The following is a 27,375-nucleotide window of genomic DNA, read 5'->3' on the forward strand; positions in this document are numbered from 1 at the left end:
ATTTTTTACAGAGAGGAAGGGAGAGAGATAGAGAGCTAGAAATGTCGATGAGAGAGAAACATCGACCAGCTGCCTCCTGCACACCCCTTACCGGGGATGTGCCCGCAACCCAGGTATATGCCCTTGACCGGAATCGAACCTGGGACCTTTAAGTCCGCAGACCAACGCTCTGCCACTGAGCCAAACTGGATTCGGCTGATCGTTGTTTTTTAAATGTAAGCATCTAAGGTAAAAGTTACTCTCTTAAGAATTAATCTTTGAAAATCACTTATCCTCGTGCTGCGGCCTGTGTGTAAGGCATTTCTGAAATTCTCTGGAATTGCCTTCAGATCTAGCGGTGGAGCCTCGTGAGGAAAAAAAAAATCACAGGATCAGTAACTGTCAGCCAGGTCCAAACCCTGCAGCCCTCCTACGCACCTCGCCTCTGAGAAGTCAAGGGCAGCTGGCCTGGCTCTGGCGCCGCCTCTATCCCAGCCCTTTTCTCCGGCGGCCCTCTCCGCGTTCTCCACCGGGTGGCCCTGGCTATTAGCCATTTCTGGCACTTCTAGGTGAGGCTGACCTCAGCTCTCCGCTTGCTTGGGGTTCTGTGGTTTCAGATAACTGCTCCCCAGCAGCCCTCACCACCCAGCGCCCCTCAGCAGCTGGCGAAGCCGCCACCTTCTCACGCCCTCGAGCCCCTTGGGCGGGGGCGACCTGAAGAGTACCCTAGAATCCAGAGGAGCGAGCCCTTTGCCTGAGGATGGAGAAGGGAAACGAGAAGTGAAACTGGTCCCCCAGTCGGGCAGCGTGGAGGACCCAGCCAGTGCAGCGTGTGCGGGGTGGGCTCTCCCACAGGCAGGGGTGACCTGGCTGGGCTTGGAAAAGCCTGGAACGCAGGAAACAGAAAGCCCCTCCATCACAGCCTTACGATGTGTGTGAGCCTCATTCCCTCACAGGGCATCGTACTCCACTGGCCTTGGCATTAAGGATCCTCTGGACGTGGAGCTTAAAATAACCTCACTGAACACCCCACCACTAGCTAGACAGGTTCAGTCTGCCCTCTGCCTGGGAGATAAGGAACAAGCGTTTATCAGAGGGAATTAAGAATCTTTCCCTTTAGCTCCAATCCAGACATCCTGGATGTGAAAGGGGTTCCCACAGCCAGGACTAGGGTCACGAAAGAGGACCCAGCCCGCTCCAGGTCCCAGCGAGAGGCAGTCTTGATGACAACAATGTGTCTGTCAGCTCCTAACGGAGGAGTGGGGCACTTCCAAGGTCCCTGAAGTATTTTCCCTAAGCCAGTGGGCGGCAAACTTATTAGTCAACAGAACCAAATATCAGCAGTACCACGATTGACATTTCTTAAACCGACTTCTGCGCCCGGGCCACGAAGTTTCAGTAGCACTGTCTGTGCGAGCCCGCACGTGGCATTTTGTGGAAGAGCCACACTCAAGGGGCCAAAGAGCTGCATGTGGCTCGCGAGCCGCAGTTTGCCGACCACTGCTCTACACACTCCAGGCAGCCAGGCAGCCTCATGGGGACACCTCTGTCTGGAAGCCTGCGTTCCAGGCTTTTCCAAGCCCAGCCAGGCCACTCCTGCCTGTGGAAGAGCCCACTCAGCACACGCTGCACTGGCTGTGTCCTCCACGCTGCGACTAGGGGACCAGTTTCACTTCCCAGTTTCACTTCTCCTTTCCCTTCTCCATCCTCAGGCAAAGGGCTCGCTCTTCTAGATTCCAGGATACTCACTCACCTTGAACCCAGCCTCAGTCTGCAACATCTGTGTCTAGCCTTGGTTTCTGTTCTGTTTTGTTTTTTTTGTTTGTTTGTTTTTTAAAGATACAGTACCTGTCTTTATTCTTTTTTATTGGTTTTTTTACAGAGAGGAAGAGAGAGGGATAGAGAGAAACATCGATGAGAGAGAATCATCTATCAGCTGCATCTTGCACATCCCCCACTGGGGATGTGCCCACAACCAAGGTAGGTGCTCTTGACCAGAATCGAACCCGGGACCTTTCAGTCCACAGGCTGACGCTCTATCCACTGAGCCAAACCGGTTTTGGCTAGCCTTGGTTTCTGACCTGCAGCCCCCATTCCCGGCTCCCTCTGAGACCTTGCTCAGTTTTCCCACATTCCCTAGACTTCTTTGCTCTAGTTTCAGCCTATCGATCAGCCACAGACGGGGGTGGATTGTGCTCACTTATGTGGGGGTAAGACCGGAAGTACAGAAACTAACACTCATTACATATTCACTGGGTGACAGGAACTTTGTGTCTGTTATTTAATTTACTTGTCACGATAATCCTAAGGTAACAGTTTACGTTTTACTCTGGGAAACTGAGGCTGGGTAAAAGGAGGATTCCAAGTGATAGATCCTCCCTTCCCCCAACTGGTGGGCGGAGGATGACGTAACCTGCGTCGGCCAGGACATCAGAGACATTGAACCACCAATCAGCGAGTGCCGAGTGCCCCTGGCCCACCCCTGCCCGCTCTGCACTGGGCCCAACCCCTTCCTGTTCCTCCCCTCAAAAGGTGTCTTCACCGCTGCGTGTGGCTGAGGTCCTCCTTCTCCTCCTCCCCCTCCCCTAATCCCTGTCTATCTACCCTCACTCATCAGTGCGGAATAAACTTCCCCTTTAACATACCTTGGTCTCCGACTCCCTTTTCCTGAGCCTGGAACCTCACACAAAGATGACTCAGATACCCAGATCTCAAAACACAAACAAAAACCTAACCTGGACACACAAAAACGGACAAAAACTTTTCCAAATCAGAAAGGAAATAAGAAGAAAAAAAAAAAATCTGGATTACTTAAGCCACTGTACCACTGTACTAAGTGGAAAACTGAGAGCAGAGTCCAAGGAGAGAGGATGCCTATAAACCACAGAGAGGCTGTAGCAGGCTGATGCCTCCAGGTTCGGGTTTAAGGGGGGCAGAAGCTTCCTTTCCATTTTCTTGTGACCACTTTGTCCCAGCTCCAGGCCCCTCCTGATGGCTAGCAGGCTTAAGCCAAGAAATAGTGTGGCTTAAACCTACTAGCCATGGCTTCTTGAGGTTCTCTAAGGCAGTGGTTCTCAACGGAGGTCCCTGAACACCTGCCAGAAATGCAAATCCTCAGGCCCCCTCCCATACCTACTGCAGGAGGCTCAAACTTTCACCCACATCAGAACCCAGATTGTGGGGCCCCACCTCCAGAGTTTCTGACCGGCAGGTCTGGGGGATGGAGCTGGGGATGTGCATTTTTAACAAGCTGCCAAGTGGTGCTGAGGCTGCTGGTCCAATTAAGTACTGGGTTCAAGATTACCTTTGAAAGGGTTAAAGAGAATAACACTGTGCTTAGCAGAGATCTTGCAGGAAGCTTGCAGCCTTGAGCACGCATAGGTCAGATAAACCAGAAGACACTTGGAGTGGGAGGAACATCAGCCGGCGAACTGCTTGCAGCCAGCAACAGCTGATAAAAGTCTCCCCCCTTCTTACACTCTCTGCTCTGGCTCAGTTGTCGGACTCCACCTGGAGGACAATGGGGTCCCCCCAAAAAAGGTCCGTTTGCAGCCATAGGACTCCCCACCTCCTTAGCAGTCAAGAGCTCCCTACAAACCATGATGAACTGACTGTCCAGAGAAAAACAATTGTTTGCAGATAAACTTCAAGCAGCAGGCATTGGGATAAAAGATCTGCCTTTAGCCGAAGCCGGTTTGGCTCAGTGGATAGAGCCTCGGTCTGTGGACTGGAGGGTCGCGGGTTCGATTCCTGTAGGATGCATGTGCATTGGTTGCGGGCACATCTCCGGTGCGGGGTGTGCAGGAGGCAGCTGGTTGATGTTTCTCTCTCGTTGATGTTTCTAGCTTTCTATCCCTCTCCCTTCCTCTCTGTAAAAAAAAAAAAAATCAATAAAATATGTGTTTTTTTTAAAAAAAAAAAAGATTGCCTTTAGAAACAGCACAGGTGGCCTTGAAAGAGGCAGAACTGTTTTTGTCAGGAATCTCAGGCCGAACACTTCAACACAAATGACCTCACTTTGCTCTTCCAGCCACAAAACAAACTGTTCTTTTAACCATGGCAAATACACCCTCCCCCAGCTTCGCAGTGGAGTCATCCCTGGACCAACACGGCAAAAGGCGCCACTTACTAAACCTGACGAGCTCAGGGGAGGCCCACATGCAGCCTTACAAACTCTGAGTCCAGAAGTTTCCGCATAGGATAGTCTGAAACTGTAATTTTTTAACTAAAGCAGTTCATGGTGGCAGTCACGTCCTAGGCCAGTATTTTCCCCTAACAAAGGTCAATGTTTATCTTAACTGAGTCTGCGGTCTTTTTTTCTTTTCTTTTTTTTTCTTTCTTTCTTTTTTTTTTTTTTTTTTTTTTTTTGCATTTACCATAACATTTCTTTGGAATATCTAAGTAATTTCCCTTCCCACACCACTCTAAACACAATCACACCAGAGCAAAGACCACGAGTCTTCACATTATTATGTTAATTGTAACAGATACCTATCCTGCACTCACCTCGGTAAAAAAAAAAAAAAATATACATCTATTCCTTTTACTTTTTATCCAATTCCAGAGATTTTCCCCCTCACTCTGCTTTCCCCCAACTTCCCAATCTCTCACCAGTGGATTTCCTGCAAACCCTCCCTCCCCCTTGCACTTCCTCCTTTGACTACAATGTCAAAAGTAAGATGCAAAACTGCCGTTTTGCAGAGCATTTTCCAACCCGTTGAGATTTTGCTTCCCGTGTCGTCAATTTGGCTCAACTAACCTCATACCAAATTTCTACAAGGTTGAGCATTTCGAAATACCTCAACCTGGGCCACAGCCTCAGACACCGATTTAGCTTGCCGGGAAGCGGGGCCGGGGCTGAGAACCGGGGCTGCCCCGGTCCGATTAGGAGACTGCGGGTTAGGTTCCTGCACGGCCAGCCCCCTACGAGCTGTTCCACCTCACACATCGGTAACCACAGCAGCAGCTCTGGGCTGTGCAGCTGGACCAATGGGGGAAAGATAATAACCAAGGGAGAGTCCAGTGTTTTTTACAGTGATGTGTATCAAAATACTCCTTCCCGTCTCTCCCTCACGCCCTCCGCTTCTCAACACCTGGTGGGGGGTTGGTAAAAACAAAGAAGTACCTAATTTGTACAGAAAACAGGAAATAGCTCACCATAATGTAAGCAAGGTGAAAAGGGATGGGTGAAAGAACACTGGTCTAAAAGAATAATATGAAAAAAAGAAAAGAATAACATGTTATCAATAAAGCAAACCCTAGTCCTGACCCGGCGGCTCAGGTTGGAGCATCATCTAGGCCAGTGGTCGGCAAACTGCGGCTCACGAGCCACATGCGGCTCTTTGGCCCCTTGAGTGTGGCTCTTCCACAAAATACCACAGCCTGGATGAGTCTGTTTTGAAGAAGTGGCGTTAGAAGAAGTTTAAAAAATTTGGCTCTCAAAAGAAATTTCAATCGTTGGCCTGTTGATATTTGGCTCTGTTGACAAGTGAGTTTGCCAACCGCCGGTCCAGGTAAGCTGCTGCGGAGTGTCTCCTCCATCAGGGCACATACCAAAATCAACCAGTGATGGCATAAGTAAGTGGAACAACAAATCTATGTCTCCCTCTCTCTCTCCCTTCCTCTCTCTAAAAGTCAATATACATATGCTCAGGTGAGGGCTTCTACAAAATCCCAATACCCATGTCAGACATTAAATCAGAATGTCTACGGGGTAGGAGTTGGGCATCAGTATTTTTTTTTTAAAGATTTTGCAAGTTGATTCCAATGAGCAGCCAAGTTTGGGTGCTATCCATATCAGGGTGGAGAAACAGTGTAGGGAGTGGCAAGAGTAGAGGAGGAGGTGGTGCCAGGCAGAACTGCCAAAATCTTGATTAGAAGAAGCAGGTCAGACAAGGGTACACGCCCCTTCTCCCCCTGCCAAGCTTCCAACATAATCCCCTGGGGAGTTAAGAATATTAAAATAAACTAGAGAGAAATATTAACTTGCTCAACCGTATTTGAGGATTTCTTTAGCGAGAAAGGAAAGGCAGAAGCTTCAGAATAGTCTACTGTCTTCGACGCAAAGTATGTGCTCAAGAAATATTCTTTTTAAAAATATATATATTTTTAACTGAAAATGGAACTCCCATTTGATCCAGTAATCCCACTCCTAGGAATATATCCCAAGAAACTAGAAACACCAATCAGAAAGGATATATGCACCCCTATGTTCATAGCAGCACAATTTACAATAGCCAGAATTTGGAAACAGCCTAGGTGCCTGTCAGCAGATGATTGGATCCAAAAACTATGGTACATCTACACAATGGAATACTATGCTGCCATAAAAAAGAAGGAATTCTCATCATTTGCAGCAACCTGGATGGAATTGGAGAACATCATGCTGAGTGAAATAAGCCAATCAATGAAAGAGAAACACCACATGACCTCACTCATTTGTGGATAATAAAGATCATTATAAACTGATGAACCAAAAGATAGATACAGAGACAGTAAAGCAACAAGCAGATTGTCAAATTTCAGCGGGGAGGGGAGGAGGATCTGGGGGAGATAATAGATCAACTGAAGGACTTGTATCCATGCATATAAGTACAACCAATGGACATAAAACTCTGGGGAGGGAGGGGATGTGTGGGAGGGAGGGTGGGGGGAAAATCAATAAAATATGTAAAAATAAATAAATGTTAAAAAAATAAAAAAATAAAATCTGTACCACAAAAATAATAATAAAATAAAATTTACAACTCACACAAAAATATATATATATATATATATTTTTTTTTTATTGATTTTTTTACAGAGAGGAAAGGAGAGGGATAGACAGCTAGAAACATTGATGAGAGAGAAACATCGATCAGCTGCCTCCTGCACACCCCCCACTGGGGATGTGCCTACAACCAAGGTAGGTACATGCCCTTGACTGGAACCCAAGCTGGGACCTTTCAGTCCGCAGGCCTATCCACTGAGCCAAACCGGTCAGAGCAGGAATAATATTTTTAGTACAAAGGTTTGTTTCTATTTCAGAAAGTAAAATCAGATGGAGTATTACATGGAGTCTCTTCTCGGTAGGGAAGTGTTAAAAGATCATAAAATAGATCTCTACTCTCTCCTTCCAATCCGAGTTCAGCTCCCCTGCTCCAACTGATTAAACGGACTTCTCACTGGGCCTGATATCCTTGGTCCGTCTGGATTCATTTGCTCCCTTCCCACCCCGTCTGGGGGCCTTCCCAGTTGCAAAGTAGCCTAAAGGTAAAGGTCACCACAGGTGCCTGCTTGGAAGTAAATGTGGTCAGAAACAGTAAGCATATTAGAACCCTTTTATAGAAGGGAAACAAATCTATACTTATTTTAAATATTTAATTTTGCCATCCCTATAGTCTGTTTAAAAGTAGAAAGTATTGGGGAATGGGAGGATAAAAGAGTTCTCATGCATATAAGTATAACCAATGGACATAGACAATGGAGGGGGGTGAAGGCTGGGGGCGGGGGCAGGGGCAGGCTGGAAGACGACAATGAAGGGAAAAGGGGACATACGTAATACTTTCTACTTTTTAAGTAGAAAATATTGTTATCAGGTGCCTATTTATCACTATTTTGATTCAGTATCATGATTCAGTATCACTTATAAGGTCATGGTTTCTTAATGTCTACAGAAAGCTGAAGAAAATGATCGTCAAATTGGATCAAATTAAAATAAACTCAAAGAGAATCTATAAAGAGAAAATTTTCCAAATGAGCACTGTGCCTCCGGGGAGCAAGACCAAGCCTTTCGATTTCCCTTTCCCTTTCCCTTCCCTTCCCTCCCTCCCCCTGCCCCCACCCTCTCCACCCACTTCCTCCCCCTCCTCCTCCTTGCCCCAGGCAGGTTACCATTAGCTTCAAGCTCCAAGCTCCCTTCCTTTATCTCCATACTTGCTTCCTAACTCCATTTCTTTCTTCTTTTATAAATGTGTTTTTATTGATTTTTTTTTTTTTTTAGAGAGAGAAGGGAGAGGGATAGAGAGATAGAAAGATCTGCTTCCTCCTACACACCCCCTACTGGGGATCCAGCCTGACACCTGGGCGTGTGACCTGACCAGGAATGGAACTGGTTGGATGGGTCTACGCTCATGGGTCATGGGTCAACACTCAACCACTGAGCCACATTGCCCTGGCCTAAGCCCATTTCTTGCAGAAACTACTTCTTCTACTTCTGTGATTTAACAAATAAATGTTCTCATGCCAAAAACATAAAAAAATAAAAAGAGAAGTTCCAAATGATTCTTACAGGGCACACACCTCTGTGCGGTGATGTCACAGAAAATAGCACATCCCCAAGGCCATCGGCCTGACAACAGGACTACCCGGACAGAGCGCCACTAGCAAAAGAAGGAACTTCCAGGAAGACACCTCGTGGGTAAATACACCCACACAGACGACATGTGACACACAAAGGTAAAAGGCAAACCTACTAGCCAGTGAAAGAAGCCAGACACAGTGCAACCGATCTTGTATGACTCCATTTAGAGGAAACATCCAGAATAGGCAAATCAGTGGAGCCATGGGCTGGGGAGAGGAGGAGGAGTTGAAGTATGGTAGCAATCATCTGAGGTAGAAACTGCAGTTTAACTTTAACCCAGCTGCTTTGGCTTCTGTACCGATTTGCTTGCTAAAACAATAGAAATGTTATTTTGATTTTTCTGAACTTGTATACTATCCCAATCGATTGAATGCTCCATTGTTGGTAGTTTGAATATCCCATTGATTGTGATCTCACTGGTTATGGAAGCACATTCTTCTGTACCTGGGGGCCAGGACGGGCGCAATTATCCTAAATTGCCTCAGTGGCTCCAGACAATGTGTTTCCGTTGATTCAGTTGTTGATTCAGTGACCCGAAGACCCAAAACTATAATTAATCTTTATAGATAACTAACTTGCTCAATTTCGCTTCTGTAACTGTTTTGTGCAAACCAGGCCCCTCATTCCAAACCTAAAGATGTAATCGATACCTTTGTGATATTCTGCCTATATAAGCCTGATGTCACCAGTATTCCGGGGTTGTGAGATTTGGAGAGCTTTTGCCTCCTTGTAACTGCCAGCTTTTGAATAAGTGACTCCATAATTTGACTTTTTGATTGAGGCGTCCTTTGTGAGATTCGGAGTACACTACAACAGAGTGACTGCTGATGGGAATGGCTTCTTTTGGGGAGATGAAAATGTTCCGGAACTAAACAGTAGTGAGGGTTGCACAACATCATGAGTGTGCTTACTGCCACTGAACTATATACAGTTTGCAATGATAAGAAATAAAATAAATAACAAAGTCTATTACAGAGAACTAAAATGACACACACAAAAAACAACTACTAAGAAGTAGACATCAAGTAAGACAAGCAATGTGACTTAAAAGAGCTACAAGTCAGAATATATAAAGAAATAAAACCAAACCTAGCAGGTTTGGCTCAGTAGACAGAGCGTTGGCCTGCGAGCTGAAGGGTCCTGGGTTCGATTCCAGTCAAGGGTACATGCCCAATAGGAGGTGTGCACAAGGCAGCCAATCAATGATTCTCTCTCATCACTGATGTTTCTCTCTCTCCCACTCCCTTTCTTTCTGAAGTCAATAAAATATACTTTAAAAATAATAATAAATAAAACCACAATGAGGTACATTTCACATTCCTGGTATTGGAACAAATTTTAAAAGGCTGATGATATCAACTGGCAAGGAAATGAAACAAGGGACCCTCATATTCTCCTGCAGGGTAAAACTTGGTATACAGCCCAGGCCAGTGTGGCTCAATTGGATGGACCTTCTCTTGTGCACCGAAGGTCATTCGGCTCCATTCTGGTTGCAGATTCTATCTCTGCTTCAGGCATGTGCAACCAATCGCTCCATGTTTCTCTCACACTGATGTCTCTCTCTGTCTCTCCCTCTCCCTTCCTCTCTTTAAAATCAATGGAAACAGTCAGGCCAATGTGGGTCAGTGGTTGAATGTCAACCCATGCACAATGAGGTTGCCAGTTGGATTCCCGGTCAGGGCACATGCCTGGGTTGTGGGTTCAATCCCCAGTGGGGGCTGTGTGTGTGTGTCTCTCTTCCTCTCCCCTTCTGTCCCTCTAAAAATCAATAAAAACATTTTTTTTTTTTTAAAAAGGTTAAGTTTGTGTCTTCACTACTAGATACCTAGGGAACTCTTGCATATGTGCACAAGGAAAGGTATATCAAAATGTCCAACACATCACGGATAGTTATAGCAAAAAATTGAAAACAATCTATACTTTAGTAATACGAAAATTGATATGCAAATTGTGTACATCCATACAAAAGAAGCTATACATCTGAATGAACTAGAGCAGTCACTCTTCTAAAATCTGTGGCACTGGGGCAAAATAAAGTAGAGGTCCATGCACCAAGTGTCTAAATATTTAACACTAATTAATCAAGCTAAGAAATGGTTCAAGAAAACATGTTCTATCTTCCTATCTTGACAAATATCTATATATATAAAAGTCTAAGCAACCGTTTGACCATTAAACCAGTAGCTATGGCGCATACTGACCACTATAGGGCAGACGTTCAACACACAGGCATGGACACAAGGAACAGACTGATGAATCTCAGGGGGGAGGGGAGAGGGCAGGAGAAGATTAATCTAAGATCTTAGATTAACTAGAGGGCTGGTGCACAGATTCATGCACCGGTGGGGTCCCTCACCTGGCCTGCAGGGATCCAGCCAAAACCAGCAGTCCGACATCCCCCGAGGGGTCCTGGATTGAGAGAGGGTGCAGGCCAGGCTGAAGGACCCCACCAGTGCACAAAACCGTGCACCAGCCCTCTGATACTTTTAGAATGACTTGGAAGGTCAAGTTAGAATTTAGAATTCTCAGACCTCAGAGTTCTATAGTAACAAATAACAGAATGAAGAAAGTTCAGCCAGGCTCCTAGCTCCAGCCCAATACTTCTCTTCTCAACGCAGGCTCTGTGCCACACTGCTCATGCCATCATGCAGAGGCAATGGACATGCCAGACAAATTCCTTCTACATGTATGGAGGCCTGGGGAAGAAGTCTACACACAAGCTCCAGAAACAGGCTTGGGAATTCCAGGGTCCCAGGAACTAGAGCATGGTTGAGAAGGCAATGAGGCACTCCTTGGCCTCCTGGACTCCTCACAAAATAAGGACACAACTGGAGGAGGGCTGGAACCAGGGCCTGTAGAGCAGAGGGTGTAGGGCAGAAGTCCATCTTGCCCAGTTCTCAAGGTGGTACCAAAATAGGGCTCTGTATATTAGGGGTGAGTCTCGGAAACATCGTGCTGCACAAACAAGAGAAAACAAAGCAATAATTTATACATCTAGTATTGAGGACATTTATAGGCTTGAAAACAGGCAAAATAATCCTAAATATTTCTTAGAAATACACAAATATGTAAAAATAATAATAATAATAAATGAGAAAAATAAACACCAAATACACCACAGTGGTGTTGGGATTGTAAATTGGTACGGCCATTGTGGAAAACAACATGGAGGTCCCTCAAATAATTAAAACAAGAAATACCAGCGCTAGCCAATGTGTCTCAGTGGTTAGGGTGCCAGCCCACACACCAGAGGGTCTTGGTGGGTTTGATTCCCGAACAAGGGCCCGTACCTGGGTTGCAGGTTCTATCCCTGGCCCCAATCAGGGCTCATGCAGAAAGAAACCAATCAATGGATCCCTCTCACATGGAAGTGTCTCTCTCTCTCTCTCTCTCTCTCTCTCTCTCTCTCTCTCTCTCTCTCTCTCTCTCCCTCCCTCCCTCCCTCCCTCCCTCCCTCCCTCCCTCCCTCTTCTGGGTATATATCTAAAGGAAATGAAATCACTATCTCAAAGAGATATCTGCATTCCCATGCTCATTGCAACATTATTCACAGTAGCCAAGACATGGAAACAACCTAAGTGTCCATGGACAGATGAGAGGATAAAGAAAATGTGGTATATATGTACACAATGGAATATTATGCAGCCATAAAAGAAGTAAATCCTGCCATTTGTGGCAACACGTATGAACCTAAAAGACATTATGCTAAGTGAATCTGGGGGAGATAAGAGATCAACCGAAGGACTTGTATACATGCATATAAGTACAACCAATGGACACAAAACTCTGGGGAAGGTGGGTATGTATGGGGGGGCAATGGTAAATATGTACACAGATAATAATTTAATTAAAAAATAAAATAAAATAAAAAGAAAGAAAGAAAGAAAAAAGCCAGTTACTGAAAGACAAATACTGCATTCATCTCACTTAAATATGGAATCTAAAAAAAGAAAAGCCAAATTCATTTAAGAAGAAAGTAGAATTGTCAGGAATGTGGGGAGGGATGTTGGTCAAAGAGCACAAACTTTCAGTTATAAGTGAGTAAGTTCTAAAGAGCTAAGGTATACAACGGTGACCATAGTTAATAAAAATGTATAGTAGTACTAAAATTTGCTGAGAGAATTGATCTTAAGTGTGTATTGATATTTTTGGCAGTAAGGTTTGTTGTAGTCAAAAACTGGAACTATCCCAAGTGCTCATTATTGGAAGAACAGGTACTGAATTGTGGTATCATATGATGAAATACTACACAGCTGTTGTAAGTAATGAACTGTCCTAGCTGGTGAGGTTCAGTGGCTGAACATTGACCCATAAAACCAGGAGGTCAGGGTTCAATTGCAGATCAGGGCATATGCCCAGGTTGCAGGCTCCATCCCCACCCCCATAGGAATCAATAAAAAAATATTTTTTAAAAAGATAAGCAAAAATGAAAGATGCAAACATTTATTTATTCTAGAAGATGAGTTATAAACTTGTTACACTGTATACTAGAGGCTCTATGCATGAAGATTCATGCAAGAATGGATCTTCCTTTCCCTGGCTGCTCGCTCGACCTTCCCCCTGTCTGAAGCTGCCTTTCCGCCTTCCCACACTGCCCAAAGGCCCAGAGCAGCTGGGGTGGTGTGGAATGCCTGCATAGTCACCATGGTGATGATGCAAGCGTCCTGCCCCCAGTTGATGGGTGCCTGCATATGCAAATTAACCATCATCTTTGATTGGTTAATTTGCATACTCACTCCTGATTGGCTGGTGGGTGTCACAAAGGTACAGTCAATTATCATGTTACTCTTTTATTAGGTAGTTTCTTTTATATAATACTAGGAGCCCAGTGCATGAAATCACGTGGCGCTGCCCACCCACCTGCAGCCCTGCCTTAACACCTGAACCTGTCCTCGGAGAGCTCCAGCATGCCTGGCCCAGCCCCTAAACCCTCTGGCTTTCTCTGGCCGCTTAAGCCCCACCCTCAGTCCCTCAAGTTGCTTAGGGTTGGTCCCCGCTTCTACCCCATCTCCAGAGCAATGCCCCAGCTAATATGCTAATTACCTGATCACTACCCATTATGGCATATCAACCATGAGCATATTAGCTCTTTATTAGTACAGATAATTTTTGTTACATTAATATACTCAAAATATATATATACTCTGGTGCTTGTTGTATTATTCTTTGCACTTTTTGTTCTTTTGGGTGGTTGTGGGTTTTTTTGGGCTTTTTGTGTTTTGTTTTGTTTTTCAGTTTATGAAGCAGTCAACTAACCCTCTTTCTACCTACCCATGTTCACCCAAAGTTCACCACAGGGGGAGGAAGGCATACAAACAGGAAAGGCGCAGAGGAAACAGCCACAGGAGCAGAAACCACAAAGCTAGTTAAAGATAGACAGCAACCTGCTTTAAACAGAAATCATGCTTGCAAAAAAATAACTGGAATTAATGAAAGATCACACTTTACACAGCTGTTTGACCACACAAGTAGCTAGTTAAGAAGTTATGCAGATCTAGGCTCAACATCAACTCTGCCAGTTATCTGCTCCGTGAACTTCAATAAATTTCTAGCAGCTCTAGGCCTGTATTTCCTTACATTAAGTGGGGCTTACGATATCTACCTCAAAAATCAAGGACTAACTTAGATACCATCCCTAAAGTACTTATGGGAGTGCTTGGTACATAGTTATTTGCTCAATGAATTCTAGCTATGGTCTGTGTGTCAGAACTAGGATTAGAACTCCACCAGTGGGCACATATTTCAGCAAAGCAAACAGCAATATCCAAACTGATGCACCAAAACAAATTACCCAACAATAAAGCAAACCCTGTTACTGATTAAAATGTATGACTAAAAGCAATGTAAGAGAAAAGATGAACTACAGAATAGGAGAGATCCGTTTATGTGTGACAGCCCTACAGAAACAGGGTTTTGTTTTTAATATATTTTTTTGATTTTTTTACAGAGAGGAAGGAAGAGGGATAGAGAGCTAGAAACATCGATGAGAGAGAAACATCGATCAGCTGCCTCCTGCACACACCCTTCTGGGGATGTGCCTGCAACCAAGGTACATGCCCCTAACCAGAATCGAACCCGGGACCCTTAAGTCTGCACGCCGACACTCTATCCACTGAGCCAAACAGGCCCTTCAGAAGCAGTTTTTTATAATAAATGCAGAAAAATGCAAACTGTTCTCAAACAGAACAGTTTACCAAACTGAATGGTAATCTCAGTGTGGGTACCCATTGGTCAACATTATCCAGTGATCAAAGAATCAAGTCCTCAGACTCCCACACTTCAAGTGTTAGAAGATAAGGTTTTATAAGTTGCTAAGATGGGGAGAACATTTTTAAAACTGGGGGGGGGGGGGGACGACATATTTTTAGGATCCAAGGGAAAAAAAATTATCCCAAGGGTCCTTATTATAAAGACGCAATGTACAATGATGGATAAAAAATTTGTAATTCTCAAATTCAAAAGTTATGTAAAAGAAATTAAAGTTAATAAAAAAATATTACAAGACAAATAAATGTAAGAAATAAGAATGTATCACTACACTGAAAAAAAAAGTAACTTGAATGAATTCCCCAAAGGATCCATCCAAACTTTCATTGACCAAATTATCCCTATCTTACACATATATTATTTTAAAATATAGAAAAGTAAAGGTTAACAACCTAATCTATGACCTTAAGCTGTTCAAAAAAATTAAAATTTCTCAAATTCATAAAACTAAAGTTTCTAAACTAATATTTCTGAAGTCAGTGTATAAGAAATTGAAACTAAGTTTCTAAATATATTGTTTATGTAACATATCCACAATAGCTGTCTGATGTGTATGAATCAAAATTATACTTTTTTTGGTCATATCAGCACAAAATTTTTGGTGTGCCAAAGAATTTTTTAGTAAATAGTGTGTGTGTCACGAGATAAAGGTTGAAAAATCACAGCTTTAGATAGTATTTATGAAGCAAATGAACTCTTTTTGGTTTAAAATAACACATTGAAGTTGGGGATGGATATAGGGAGGAAGGAATAAATGAAATTGTCTATAATTTTAAAACTGTTGAAGCAAAATGATGTGTACATCGGGTTCATCATTCTCTTTACACTACTTTAATATAGTTTTTAAAAATCTATAGTAAAAAAAAACAAAAGAAGTATAATATTTAAAACTTAGTTAGGTTTTAAAGCCAACACAAGTTGGTGAGAAAAAATTTCACAACAGAAAGAGATAAAGTCTTTTTTCTCTATTGTTATTCAGTATATTACTAGAATGTTCCTTCCTTTCCTTTCTATCTCCCTCTCTCCAGTCCTTCCTTCCTTCCTAATTTCATCCTCGCTGTTACTTAGTTCTCTCCCTCTGTACACACAACTTCCTAAAAGTCAAAAATACTTGTAAATTGGTGCCTCACAACATATCCAATAAATATTTTTAAACAACAAGGCACCTTCTAACACTTTAAAAAAAATTTTTTTTTTTAGTTTTACCCTAAACACATACAAAACATATTTTTAAATAGTATATCAACTACCTCATCCATTTAAACTAAGTCTTTTATACATGTTACTACACATATTATTGGAGGTGAGTAAATTGAAAGTTTTTCTCAAAAGTTTGATGACCACCATTTTGGACAGTAGGATGTCACTTAAAGTGTTTAAGGAGGGCAAAGTGTGAAAAGTACTATATTACAAGAAAAATAATCGGGCAGCACTACCTAAGAGACAGAAAAGATGGGGAGAAAGACTATGGTCCGAGACAGTCCTAATTCAGCAAGGCATTCGTGGAGACGTGAGATGGACAGGAGGACCAGGCAGGCAGGGGATGGGAGGACTTGGTGATGAAAGTGTTGGGGAAGATGAAAAGGGGGCTGGGGAGAGTGTCGGATACCCTGCCCTAGGGGAAAGCAAGGTAAGATGGATTTACATTCCCGCTGCTCAGACCCAGAGAGACAGATAGCCTAGATTAGGCTAAAAGGCCGGGGCTGCCTGGGAGGCCGAGCAACACGTGGGGGCCATCGTGGTGGATGTGACAGCTGCTCACCCAGAGGGAGTGAGCTCTCTTAGGGAGAGGAGACGGGAGACAGGCCAAAGAGAGCGTAGCCCAAACCTTGGGGCGCGCCTTGAGGCAATGCAGAACCAGCCGGAACACAGAAAGAGCTGCTGGGGGGTCAGACACACTCGTTCCAAGCGGCCCCGGAGAGCGGGCGGTCCCCGGCTCGGCCACGAGGAGCCCCCTCCCCCCCGAAGGCGCGCTGGGGGGCCACACACCATCCATCGGCGACCCTGAACGGGGGCCACTCTGGCCGGGAGGCGCGGCAGGTGCCAGAGGAGGGACAGAGGGGAATGGGGACGCACCCAGGTGCGCGGCGAGGCGGGGGTGCGGGCAGCGCACCCGGGGCCAGAGGAAGCAGAGAGGTGAAGACTCGGGCTCTAGCCGAAACCGGTTTAGCTCAATGGATAGAGCGTCGGCTTGCGGACTGAAGGGTCCCAGGTTCGATTCCAGCATGTACCTTGGTTGTGGGCACAACCCCGGGGGTGTGGGGGAGGTGCAGGAGGCAGCTGATCGATGTTTCTCTTTCATGGATGTTTCTAGCTCTCTCTTTCCCTTCCTCTGTGTAATAAGTCAATAAAATACATTAAAAAAAAAAAAAAAAAAAAGACTCGGGCTCCGGAGAGCGGGGGCTCTCCTTCGTCCCAAACCTGCCTTCACATTCTCTAGGCCGTGGGGCGGGTCCCAAAGCGCCGTATCCTAAGGGATCCGGGAGTAAGGGTAGCCTTCCCCAGGCAACATCGCCTTAGAGCCACATTCGAGGGGAAATCTGCAGAAGGCGCTGGCGGGAGAGCTCTTTGCAGGGAAGCGAGGGGCTGGAGGCAAAGGCTGTGGGGTGCGAGGCGCCCCGAGGGCTCCCCCCCAGCGGACCGCAGCTCCGACCGACCGACCGTCCGTCCGCCCAGCCCCGGCGCCGGGAGCCGCCCATCCCCGGCGGGCGCACTCACCGGTCCGCCTGCGTGTAGTGGCAGCGGCCCAGCAGGTTGAGCTTGCAGAGGTGCAGGTGGCCGCAGTCCTGGCGGCAGAACTTGCGACGGCAGACGCGAGCCGCGGTGGTGGCCACCACGGAGCGGGTGACCCCGGCCGGGCCGCCCGCCTCCAGGACCACGAAGCGGCCGGGCCCCGCCGCCTCCAGCACCTCGCACAGCTGCGCCTCGGACAGCGCGATCTCGCCCAGCAGCGCGTCCAGGGCCAGGCGGCCGCCGCGGGCGCACAGGATCTTGGTGATGAAGCTGCACACCTCCGGGTCCGCCATGGCTCCGCTCCGCGCGGGGCCGGCCGCGGCGCCACTCACTCGGCTGGCTCTCCTCTCTCCCCTCGCTCTCCTCGCTCTGCTCTCCGGGAGGAATCGAAACTTACGAAACCGGGAGGGGCGGGGCGCTCGGGCGGGGCGCGGGGTTCGGAGCGCGCGCTCTCCCCGCCGCCGTTAGCGGTTTCGGTTTCCTTCTCGCACGGCTCCGGGTCCAGAGGGCGGATCCGCCGACCCCGGCCCCCGTGTCCGAGTTAAAGTCCTAAAAGTCAAAAATACTTGTAAACCGGGTGGAAAGGCCGGCCTGCCGCGCGGGCGGGTCGGCGGCCCCCGCCGGGTTCTAGGTTCCGGAGCGCAAGGCTCCCCGGCGGCGCGGGGCGAGGCTGCTCGGGGAGAAGCGGGACCGAAGCGGTCCGGGCGCGCTCTGGTGCGTCTTGTTTGGAGACGCCTGGAGGCGTGCTCTCCGCACCCCACCCTTCCAGGAAAGCACACACCTCGTAAGCGCCAGCTCTGGGCAGGGAGCCGGCTTCCCTCAGCCTATCTTCTCTGCAACTCCGCCAGGGGACTATTAGTATTAGCATCTCCGCTCTGCGTTTGAGGACGAACCCTGAGCCATCGAGCTGCAGCCCGACGCTTGCTTGACCTACAGGCCCAGCGCGTGGGCCGCCTGGCAGGGACCGCTGTGCACTTTCTCCCACGCCACCCCGTCAGGGCCGCACGCTCCTAAAAAACGGCGGCTGTGCCTCTCCCTGCCCTTTGCCATCTCTGAGCTTTTGGAAGGATCTCTTTCTGACCTTCCTGGGCCTGCCTGTCATCGCTGACCGCGGTGCCCCAGGCTTGGTCGAATTCCCTCCAGCAAGCAGGCAGTCAGTCACGAGGGCCTGTGCAGACGCATTCCCAGGATCTCAGAAAGGTTTCTCTCTTTGGACGTTTGGACAAGATCTTTTTCCCCTGTGGGCACCCACTTGGACCTCCAGAGTTGGTATAGAGACTGTTGAAAACATTTGTACTACAAAGGATGCATATACGAAATTTTATCTGGAATTCTCTCCATATGACTAAAGCAGAGCCTCCTGAAAATACAGCTACCATGAACTCTCTACATCAGGAGCTGACTGCTAATGTATTGAGATAGTTGCCTGGTGGAGACAGACTGCCATTCTATTAGCATCAAAAAGCCCAGTAGGAAAAAAAAAAAAAAAAAAAAGCCCAGTAGAACCTTCTATACTCTCTTCCTGAAGCCCTAAACCCCTCACCCCCTTTTGTTAAATTGAGACACACAATCTTCTGGCTATTCCAGGACTTTTCAATTACTGGGCCCTCCCCACCACTACCCATGTGTAAATAAATCTTGTCTTTTCTCCTGTTCTCCTATTGTCAGTTAATTTGCAGGCCCCCAGCACTGGACCCAAGTTGGGAGTGGAGAGAAAGTGTGTGTGTGTGTGTGTGTGTGTGTGTGTCTCCTGTGTGTGTGTCTCCTGTCGAACCCCCGCCCCCCAACACTCCAAATGAAATAAATGGGTCAGATCAGATCAGATCAGAAATAAACCTTCTTCCAGAAGGATAGAATTCAGTTGTGAAAGTGGAAATTCTACAAAATGACCCATGTGAATGCTGCTCAGTTTTGGGATTTGTAGTACATGGGCTACATCTCAGGAATAGAGGACTTGGGTAAGACCCCAGCCAAACATGGGGCCCACACAGGATCATTTGGCTTTTTGTTCCCTCTGGCTCTTCTGTAGTTGCCTTTGATCCCCTTAGCCTTACCTGTGGTCTGACAGGTCCCCAGGAGAGGGCATTTATTGTCAAACCAATGAAATTCAACAAAGTATATCGTATGTAGGTAGCCCTTACATTATTCACTCTGAACGTGGGGAAGTTTAAGAAATAGTCCCTGCTCTGAAGGAGCTTCTGTTTGGGAAGACATGAAAAAAGCACCTCTGTGTTTCAATTGCAGTTTCACCATCTCCCAGAAGTATAATCTTAGTTGACCAGTCTAGAATTTGGAAAAATCTGTTCTGTGGGCCTTCTCCATCTTTCCCAGAATGCCCAGAAAGAAGAGGCAATCTCCTTGATATAAAACCTTTGCCCTTTCCTCTCCCGCAAAATGGTGACGTGTTGGCCCGAAAATAATCATTTCATTTGCTAATAACTCACCTGCCACACCCTTCTGCCTATAAAAACCTTCCATTTTGTAAATAATTCCTTGGAGGCCCTTCTAGTTGCTAGATAAGATCCTGCCTGATTCATGAATTGTGTAATAAAGCCAATGAGATAGTCAATTTTACCTGTTGAATTTTGTTTACTATCAGGTTAAATGCTGTCATTAGCATATAAGACACTTGAGAAGGGAGAGTACAGTTTGGCTAGAGAGGCTGGGAATAAAGCTATAAAAAATCCCCCTAGATTTGAAGTCATGAAAAACGACCTAAGGGTTGTGGGAAGGGGAAAGGTAGCCATTTGGGGGAATTTTGAAGTGTGTGCTGCCACAGGTTGGGTTCTCTGAGAAGCAGGCAGATGCAGAGTTTGGAGTGTAACACCAGGAAACGTTAAGGGAAGAAGCTGGATTGGTTGGTTCATGAGAGCTGTCAGACTGGTTTGCAGACCTCATAAGTCCTCCAGCCTGGCTGGGAGCAGGAGTCCCTTGCTTGTCATGGGGGAGGAGTCCCTGGAGAAGTACGTGACTCTAGTCCACACACAGAAGCAGATTCTGAAGGAGCTTTAGCTGGAGGCTATCACCTAAAACACACTCCCTGACTTGGGCAACCATTCCTAGCTGAGTGACATATTATTGTGCCTGCTATAGTCCGCCCTTCCCACCACCACTATCTATTTCTCCATCTGTATTCGGGGAATACCTTCTCCCCGGCTATGTGGGGAAGCTCTTCCTGAAGGGAAACCTAGCAGAGGGAAGCTAATGGAACTTACTATAGCCCCTGTCACAGCAATTGGTTGCAAGGCCATGACAGGGCCTCATGGTGTAGGACCACATGATATAGGACCTCCACCGCTATCCATTCTAATTCCCCTCACCCTCAGCTATCACCTCAGCAGCTCTCAGTAGCATACCTGGGTGGGTACCCCAAATCCCCATTTCTAAGTGATCTAAGCACCTTCTCAGACTAGGGTTGCTGCTCTTGTCTATTCACAGTCACAGTTGGGCAAAAGAGTATTAACTGACACCCAAATAGGTCACTGGAGCCCACACTGTCCCCACTAATAGTGGCCCTACCTCCTCCAGGTCAATTATATCTGATAAGGTGGCAATTCCTTGTCTTACCTGTTAGTCTCTGACCACTAGGAGGCCAAAGTGCCTGGCTGCCGCCATATTGTGTAACCCAATTGAATCTTTGCTCTTACCCCAGGAAAGAATGTACCCCTTTTGGGGACCAAAACCTCCTCAAAGCCCAGAATTGTGGCGATAGGGAAGCCCACTGGATCACTGGAATGATGCTAGCTGGGTCCATTCATGCTTCCACCCCTTGTTTCCAGACCCATGTGCTTTTTCTGCTGGGGACACAGCACCATATTCAGTTGTCTGATTCAAGGCATGTATTATGATGGCCTGGAGGAATGTCAGCATTACACTGTATGACCTCCATGCTGGAGCTTCCGCTGCAACCTTAACTGACCATTCCAATACTTACCTATCCAATAGCTTCTGGGTGGTGAGGTGTGTGATAAGAACAGTAGATCCCAAGTTCCTGAGCCCACTCCCCTACATTCTGGGCCATAGAGAAGGTCCTCTGGTCAGATGCCGTTTTTAAGAATGGCACTAGCAGTTGCTCTCCTCCCCAACCTGGGATGCACACATGATATTTTGTGGCTACTATATTGGCCTGGGGGCAGGGGTGGGGGGTAGGGGGCTTGGTGCAGTTTCAGATTCTCCCACGTGGCCTTCCCTACTGTGATGGCTCTTACTCTGCAGCTGAGAGCCATCACAGTCGGGAAGGATCACAAGGATGCAATATGCGGGTTAGCCCAACTTCCAAATCCCAACTGCACATTTGGAGATTAGGAGAATGCTAACCAGTGGGTCCAGGGACTCCAGTTGCTCTCACTCTAATCAGGGGCATGAAGAGGCTTCAGGTCTCGGGGTACTTGTTGACCTCTGACCTTGTGTCCAACAGTGATCAGAATGTCCCAGTGTTCTTATCATCCAAGGAAATATTCTAGGTCTCTGTTAGAAGGACTGGAGAAACCATGATAATTGATTCTTGCCATAGCATTGTAGGTCCTTCTCCCTGGGAACCTGGCCACCTTTCAGTCACTGGATTCTGCTTCTGAACACTGACTCAGGCATGGAGACCAGGCAGGGAATTGTGACCTTTCATTGGGTGGCCATCTTCCTCATTCTCCTGCTTACTCATTCTCATTCTTTTCAGGTTATACAAGGGAAGCAGTGCTTTTTTTTCCTCCTGGGAAAACCCTGTTCTAGTCACAATTTCTGAAGCTCTCCTCTGGTCAGATCCCCTGGCTGCCACTCTGGCTCTGATGTCATGAACCCCTGGCATCCGCAGTTAAGGGCCATGCCTGGTGTCTATTACCTCCGTATCCTATCAGCCCCTTGGCTCTTCGTGAGCCAAGTTCCAAGACAACCCCTCCTGCCCTCAGTTATGTCCTATGGTATTTATTAGCACTTTGATCAGAGAAATCCAAAGTGTGCTGTGGTGGAGGGATTCTGAATGGCCTCGGCTTGTCATACTGGATGAGGTTTGCTCAAACGACAGACCGAAAACTGAGTCAGCAAAGATGCTAAGGACCCTTTTCTTCTAGCTGGGGCCGGTGGGTGAGACACTGATATACACAGCGGAAAGAAGAATCAGATATTTCCTCCTCATCCGGAAAACTGTACCATCCCATGATTTGCTCTACGGTATAAGCATCAGGGAGCAAAGCAGGAGCTGAGGCCTTCAGCCTCTCCAACTGAGGATCTTGCATTTGGACATCACATGTGGGACTCTCCATTATGACAGAGTCCCGTGCCAGATTGGAAGGGCGTATGGGCTGAGGTGCAAGGGAGCTATGGGAATCTGAAGTTTAGTGATTGCTGCTGCTGCTGCTGCTGCTGCTTCCTTGATCTGACTCATCGGTTCCTGAACCAAATTGGGACCAGCTGGACTCTGTGGTATCAAGTTCATGCTGGAATCATCCATGTGGTTAAAAAGGTCTGGCAAGGGGTTCTCTGGGGCCATTCTGTTCATCAGAAGTATTGATATCTGGGATGGAAGGCAGTGACCAACTTTGTCTTGCTGTAGCTGTATTCACCCTTGTAGACAAAAGAGCAGGTCTGGGGAGCCCCAGAGGCCCCTCTGTTCACAGGGGCAACAGAGGGATGCCCTGGGAGGTCTGTCCTGAATCTCCTGGGCATGCCCATTTTCAAGCCTGCTGGAGGAGACTTCTGAAAATGCAGTTTCTGTAGTGTGAACTTTTTTTTTTTAATATGTTTTATTGATTTTTTACAGAGAGGAAGGGAGAGAGATAGATAGAAACTTCGATGAGAGAGAAACATCCACCAGCTGCCTCCTGCACACCCCCTACCGGGGATGTGCCCACAACCAAGGTACATGCCCCCGACCGGAATCGAACCCGGGACCCTTCAGTCCGCAGACCGACGCTCTACCACTGAGCCAAACTGGTTTCAGCTGTAGTGTGAACTTCTTAATGAAGCTGGTGCCCCATCGCCACTGCGTTCCCAATGCCCTTAAGGAATGTGACTCCTCTGAGCCATCCTGGGGAGCCTAATCCTCTGGTGGGTCTTCTTGTCTTACCATCCTATACCTATTCCAGCATCTCCACTTTTCTGAGTCTTTTACTCCTTCCTCCTACAGTCTTCCCTAGAAATTTAAGCATTTCAGACCTACTCTTCACAGGTCATCAACTTTCCAGGCTTCTGGAAGCTACCTGGCAGTGATTTTGCACCATCCCTTGCCAGGATGCTAAAGCTTATATCCTGTGAGACTGCTCCCACGTCAATAAATTCTCCTGTTTACAGGTTTAGATTCCAGTTTCCTTAATAGAGCAGTTTTTTCAGAATGGTAAGGTTGGAAATAAAAATGGATCACTCATTTTATATATATATATATATACTTTTTAAAAATATATTTTATTGATTTTTTACAGAGAGAAAGAGAGAGGGATAGAGAGTTAGAAACATCGATGAGAGAGAATCATCGACCAGCTGCCTCTTGCACAACCCCTTCTGGGGATGTGCCCGCAACCAAGGTACGTGCCCTTGACCGGAATCGAACCCGGAACCTTTTTTTCGTTCGCAGGCTGACGCTCTATCCACTAAGCCAAACGGATCTCAGCTATTTTTTATATTTTTATTGGTTTCAGAGAGGAAAGGACAGGGAGAGATAGATAGAAACATCAATGATGAGAAAATCATTGATCGGCTGCCTCCTGCATGCTCCTCACTGGGGACAGAGCCTGCAACCTGGGCATGTGCCCTGACCAGGAATCGAACATATGATTTCCTGGTTCATAGGCCAACATTCAACCACTGAAACCAAGCTAATCAGGCTGAGTCATTCATTGTAGAAGATTGAGCCCAGCTGGCATGACTCAGTGGTTGAGCGTCAACCTATGAATCAGGAGATCTCGGGTTTAATTCCAGGCCAGGGCGCATGCCCAGGTTGCAGGTTCGGTCCTCAGTTGCCGGAGAGGGGGGCGGGGGGGCATGCGAGAGGCAGCCCATCAGTGATTCTCTCTCATCATTGACGTTTCTCTCTCTCTCTCCCTCTCCCTTCCTCTCTGAAATCAATAAAAAAACAAACAAACATATTTTTAGAAGATTGACAAGGAGGCAGAGGAGAGAAGAGAAAAAGAAAGGAATTATTAATTATTCAGGTAGCTAGAGGGAGATTTGTTTGTTTGCTTGCTTGTGTATCACTGTTTTAATGGAAGATCTGGGCATATGTGAACATTTCAAAGAGGTGCAAAGCTGGGGGAAGTGCAAAGCTGTAGTTTCTGGGCACATCTGTGTGGTATCAGGCCACATGAGTCTGTTGAACCAGCACCAATCAAAAAGGGAACCCAAACTGGCACAGCAGCGATGAGTCAGCTATGCCAAATCATAGACACTAGAAGTACGTAAACACCAGAGGGTTGAGTCAGATGTCATGTCCAAAGTCCATGTAAACAGGTGTTCTCCGGGAGATAGTGGAGGCAAGGGAGGTAGTAGTCAGCCAGACAGAGCAGAGCAGAGATAGGGGCAGACGAGGGGTTTTCCCTGGATTCAACCTGCCTCGCGGTTAGGGTCCTTCAGAAGAACTGAACTGGGGAAGGAGGGAGCTGTGGGTGTAGTGGAGGGGTTAACTTTACAGTGAGAAGGGCTGTTTCCCTCTTTGAGGGTAAATTATAGACTTTGCTTTCATGGTGTTAAAAATGAGGAACTTCAGGCTGCAAACCTTCTTCTCCTAACGCTTGTCTGAAAGCAGAGGCAACAAGCAAGTAGTTATCTCGAGGTGGGGCTGACTTTGTGCTGATACCATACTGAGCTAACCAACCCCCAACACTTCTCACATCCTGGTATTTGCACCCTTGTGTAGTCCCCTCCCGCACTGAGTAGGATTGGTTTGTGAACTCAATAGGATATTACAGAAGCAACAGTGTGAGTTCCAAGACTAACTCATAGAAAACATGGTGACTTTCATCTTTTTTTTTTTTTTAATATTTTTATTGACTTTTTACAGAGAGGAAGAGAAAGGGATAGAGAGTTAGAAACATCGATGAGAGAGAAACATCCATAAGCTGCCTCTTGCCCACCTCTGACTAGGGATGTGCCCGCAACCAAGGTACATGCCCTTGACCGGAATCGAGCCCAGGACCTTTCAGTCCACAGGCCGACGCTCTGTCCACTGAGCCAAACCGGTTTCGGCTGATTTTCATCTTGTTCACACTCCCATCACTGGCTCTGAAGAAGTGGTTATGTTGTGTGGACATTCAACCAGCCCGATGGAGGGGTCCACGTGGCAGAGAACAAAGACCTCCTGCCAACAGCCAACACTAATTTGCTTGGCATGTGGGTGGGCCATTTGGAATGGGATCCTTTAGCTCTAGCCAAGACATCAGGTGAATACAGCCCCAGCTTGACTTCAACCTCAGGAGAGACTCGGAGCCAGAACCACCCAGCTGAGCTGCTCAGCAGAAACTATGGGAGACCCTGGCCCATGTCGCTCAGTGGTCAGAAGGTTGGCCCACACACTTCAGGGTCACAGCTTCAATTTCCAGCCAAGGACATGTGGGAGGCAACCAACTGATGTTTCTCCCCACTCCCCCTCCACCCCCTCCGCCTTTCTCCCTTCCTTCCACTCTCTCAAAAAAATCAGTGGAAAAAATATCCTCAAGTGAGGATTAACAAAAGAAAATATTTTTTAACTATGGGAGATAAAAATGAACCAGGTCCAGGACTGTTGTTTGCTGGAAATTTTTATTTATTTTTTTAAAAGGTCTCACACAGCCAAAACAGGTTTGGCTCAATGGATAGAGTGTCAGCTTGCAGACTGAAAGGTCCCGGGTTCAACTCTGCTCATGTACCTTGGCTGCAGGCAGATCCCCGGTAGGGGGTGTGCAAGAGGCAGCTGGTGGATGTTTCTCTCTCAACGACGTTTCTAGCTCTCTATCCCTCTTCTTTCCTCTCTGTAAAAAATCAATAAAATATATATTTAAAAAATAAAAAAATAATTCTATCTAAAAAATAAAAAAATAAAAGATCTCACACATTTATTACTGAACCAACCTACAACTGCAGGGGATGGGGGGTCAACAGAGCAAAATCATGAGTCCATTAATTTTCCAATTAAAATGCCCCAACTGTCCAGACAATAGCGATATTTTCAATCATTTAAAGGTGTAGGCAACCTGGATACAGCATAAATATGTGAGTCATCTCTCATGTGTGATTCCTCATAGACTCAGTTTGGTTCTTCTCCAATGTCTCCTCTTCGAGTTGTACCCGATATTATTGCCAATTTTCATCCGAATCCATTGGGGAACAGGCTGATTCTGCTTTTGTTTCTTGGCCAAGAATCTCTTGGTCCTGAAAGTCTTGTGGGAAGACATAGTGAAGGAAGGAGAAGACATGTCCCTCGGTGGCAGAGAAAGAGCTGCTAGAAGTTTTTAAATTACAGCTTCAATTTCATCAGTTGTCAATAGCCTACTCAGGTTTTCTGATTCTTCCTGGTTGAGTTTTGAAAGATTGTATGTTTCTAGGAATTTGTTCATTTCAACCAGGTTGTCCAGTTTGTTGGCATATAGTTGTTCATAGTATTTTCTTACAATCCTTTTTGTGATGTCTGTTGTTATATTACCTCTTTCATTTCTGATTTTATTTACTTGGGTCCTCTCTCTTTGTTTCTTTTATTTTAAAAATATTTTTAATTGATTTTTATTTATTTATTTATTTATTTATTTATTTATTTACAGAGAGGAAGGTAGAGTGATAGAGAGTGCCCACTGGGGAAATGCCTGCAACCAAGGTATATGCCCTTGACAAGAATCCAACCTGGGATCCTTCAGTCTGCAGGCCGACACTCTATCCACTGAGCCAAACCAATTAGGGCCTTCTCTCTTTGTTTCTTGATGGGTCTGGCTAGGAGTTATCAATCTTGTTTATCTTTTCAAAGAACCAGCTCTTGAATTTATTGATCTTTTGTACTGTTGTGCTGTTTTTTTTAATCTGTCATTTATTTCCATTCTGATCTTTATTATTTCCTTCTTTCTACTTCCTCTGGGCTTTTCTTGCTGTTCTCTTTCTAATTCATT

General features: G+C 46.3%; 2 protein-coding genes across 6 annotated transcripts in view; both read right to left on the minus strand.

The window, feature by feature from the left end:
- ZC3HAV1 (zinc finger CCCH-type containing, antiviral 1) overlaps positions 1-25,490 on the minus strand; it is a 56,635-nt gene extending 31,145 nt beyond the window's left edge. For 3 of the 5 annotated variants that reach the window (XM_045577223.1, XM_045577212.1, XM_045577227.1), the window contains exons 1-2: positions 17,694-17,879; positions 17,306-17,651 (exon numbers count right to left, since the gene is read on the minus strand). In XM_045577223.1, coding sequence (XP_045433179.1) covers positions 17,306-17,651; position 17,694 — 347 coding nt within the window. In that variant the 5' untranslated portion in view covers positions 17,695-17,879. Of the gene's footprint in view, positions 1-17,305; positions 17,652-17,693; positions 17,880-24,157; positions 24,165-25,480 lie in introns of those variants that run through there. The other 2 variants (XM_045577219.1, XM_045577235.1) reach the window with 2 other exon arrangements.
- Positions 25,491-26,317: 827 nt separating this feature from the next.
- Positions 26,318-26,673, minus strand: LOC118713567 (60S ribosomal protein L39-like). Its single transcript, XM_036428262.2, has one exon. The coding sequence runs from the start codon at positions 26,671-26,673 to the stop codon at positions 26,518-26,520; it is 156 nt and encodes a 51-aa protein (XP_036284155.1). The 3' UTR covers positions 26,318-26,517.
- Between the last annotated feature and the right edge of the window lie 702 nt (positions 26,674-27,375).

This window comes from Pipistrellus kuhlii, unplaced genomic scaffold, assembly GCF_014108245.1.
Source record: "Pipistrellus kuhlii isolate mPipKuh1 unplaced genomic scaffold, mPipKuh1.p scaffold_m20_p_10, whole genome shotgun sequence".
Taxonomy (NCBI): Eukaryota; Metazoa; Chordata; class Mammalia; order Chiroptera; family Vespertilionidae; genus Pipistrellus; species Pipistrellus kuhlii.

Coding starts and splice junctions, on each gene's coding strand:
- LOC118713567 (XM_036428262.2), bottom strand. CDS start 26,673: ATGTCTTCCCACAAGACTTTCAGGACCAAGAGATTCTTGGCCAAGAAA.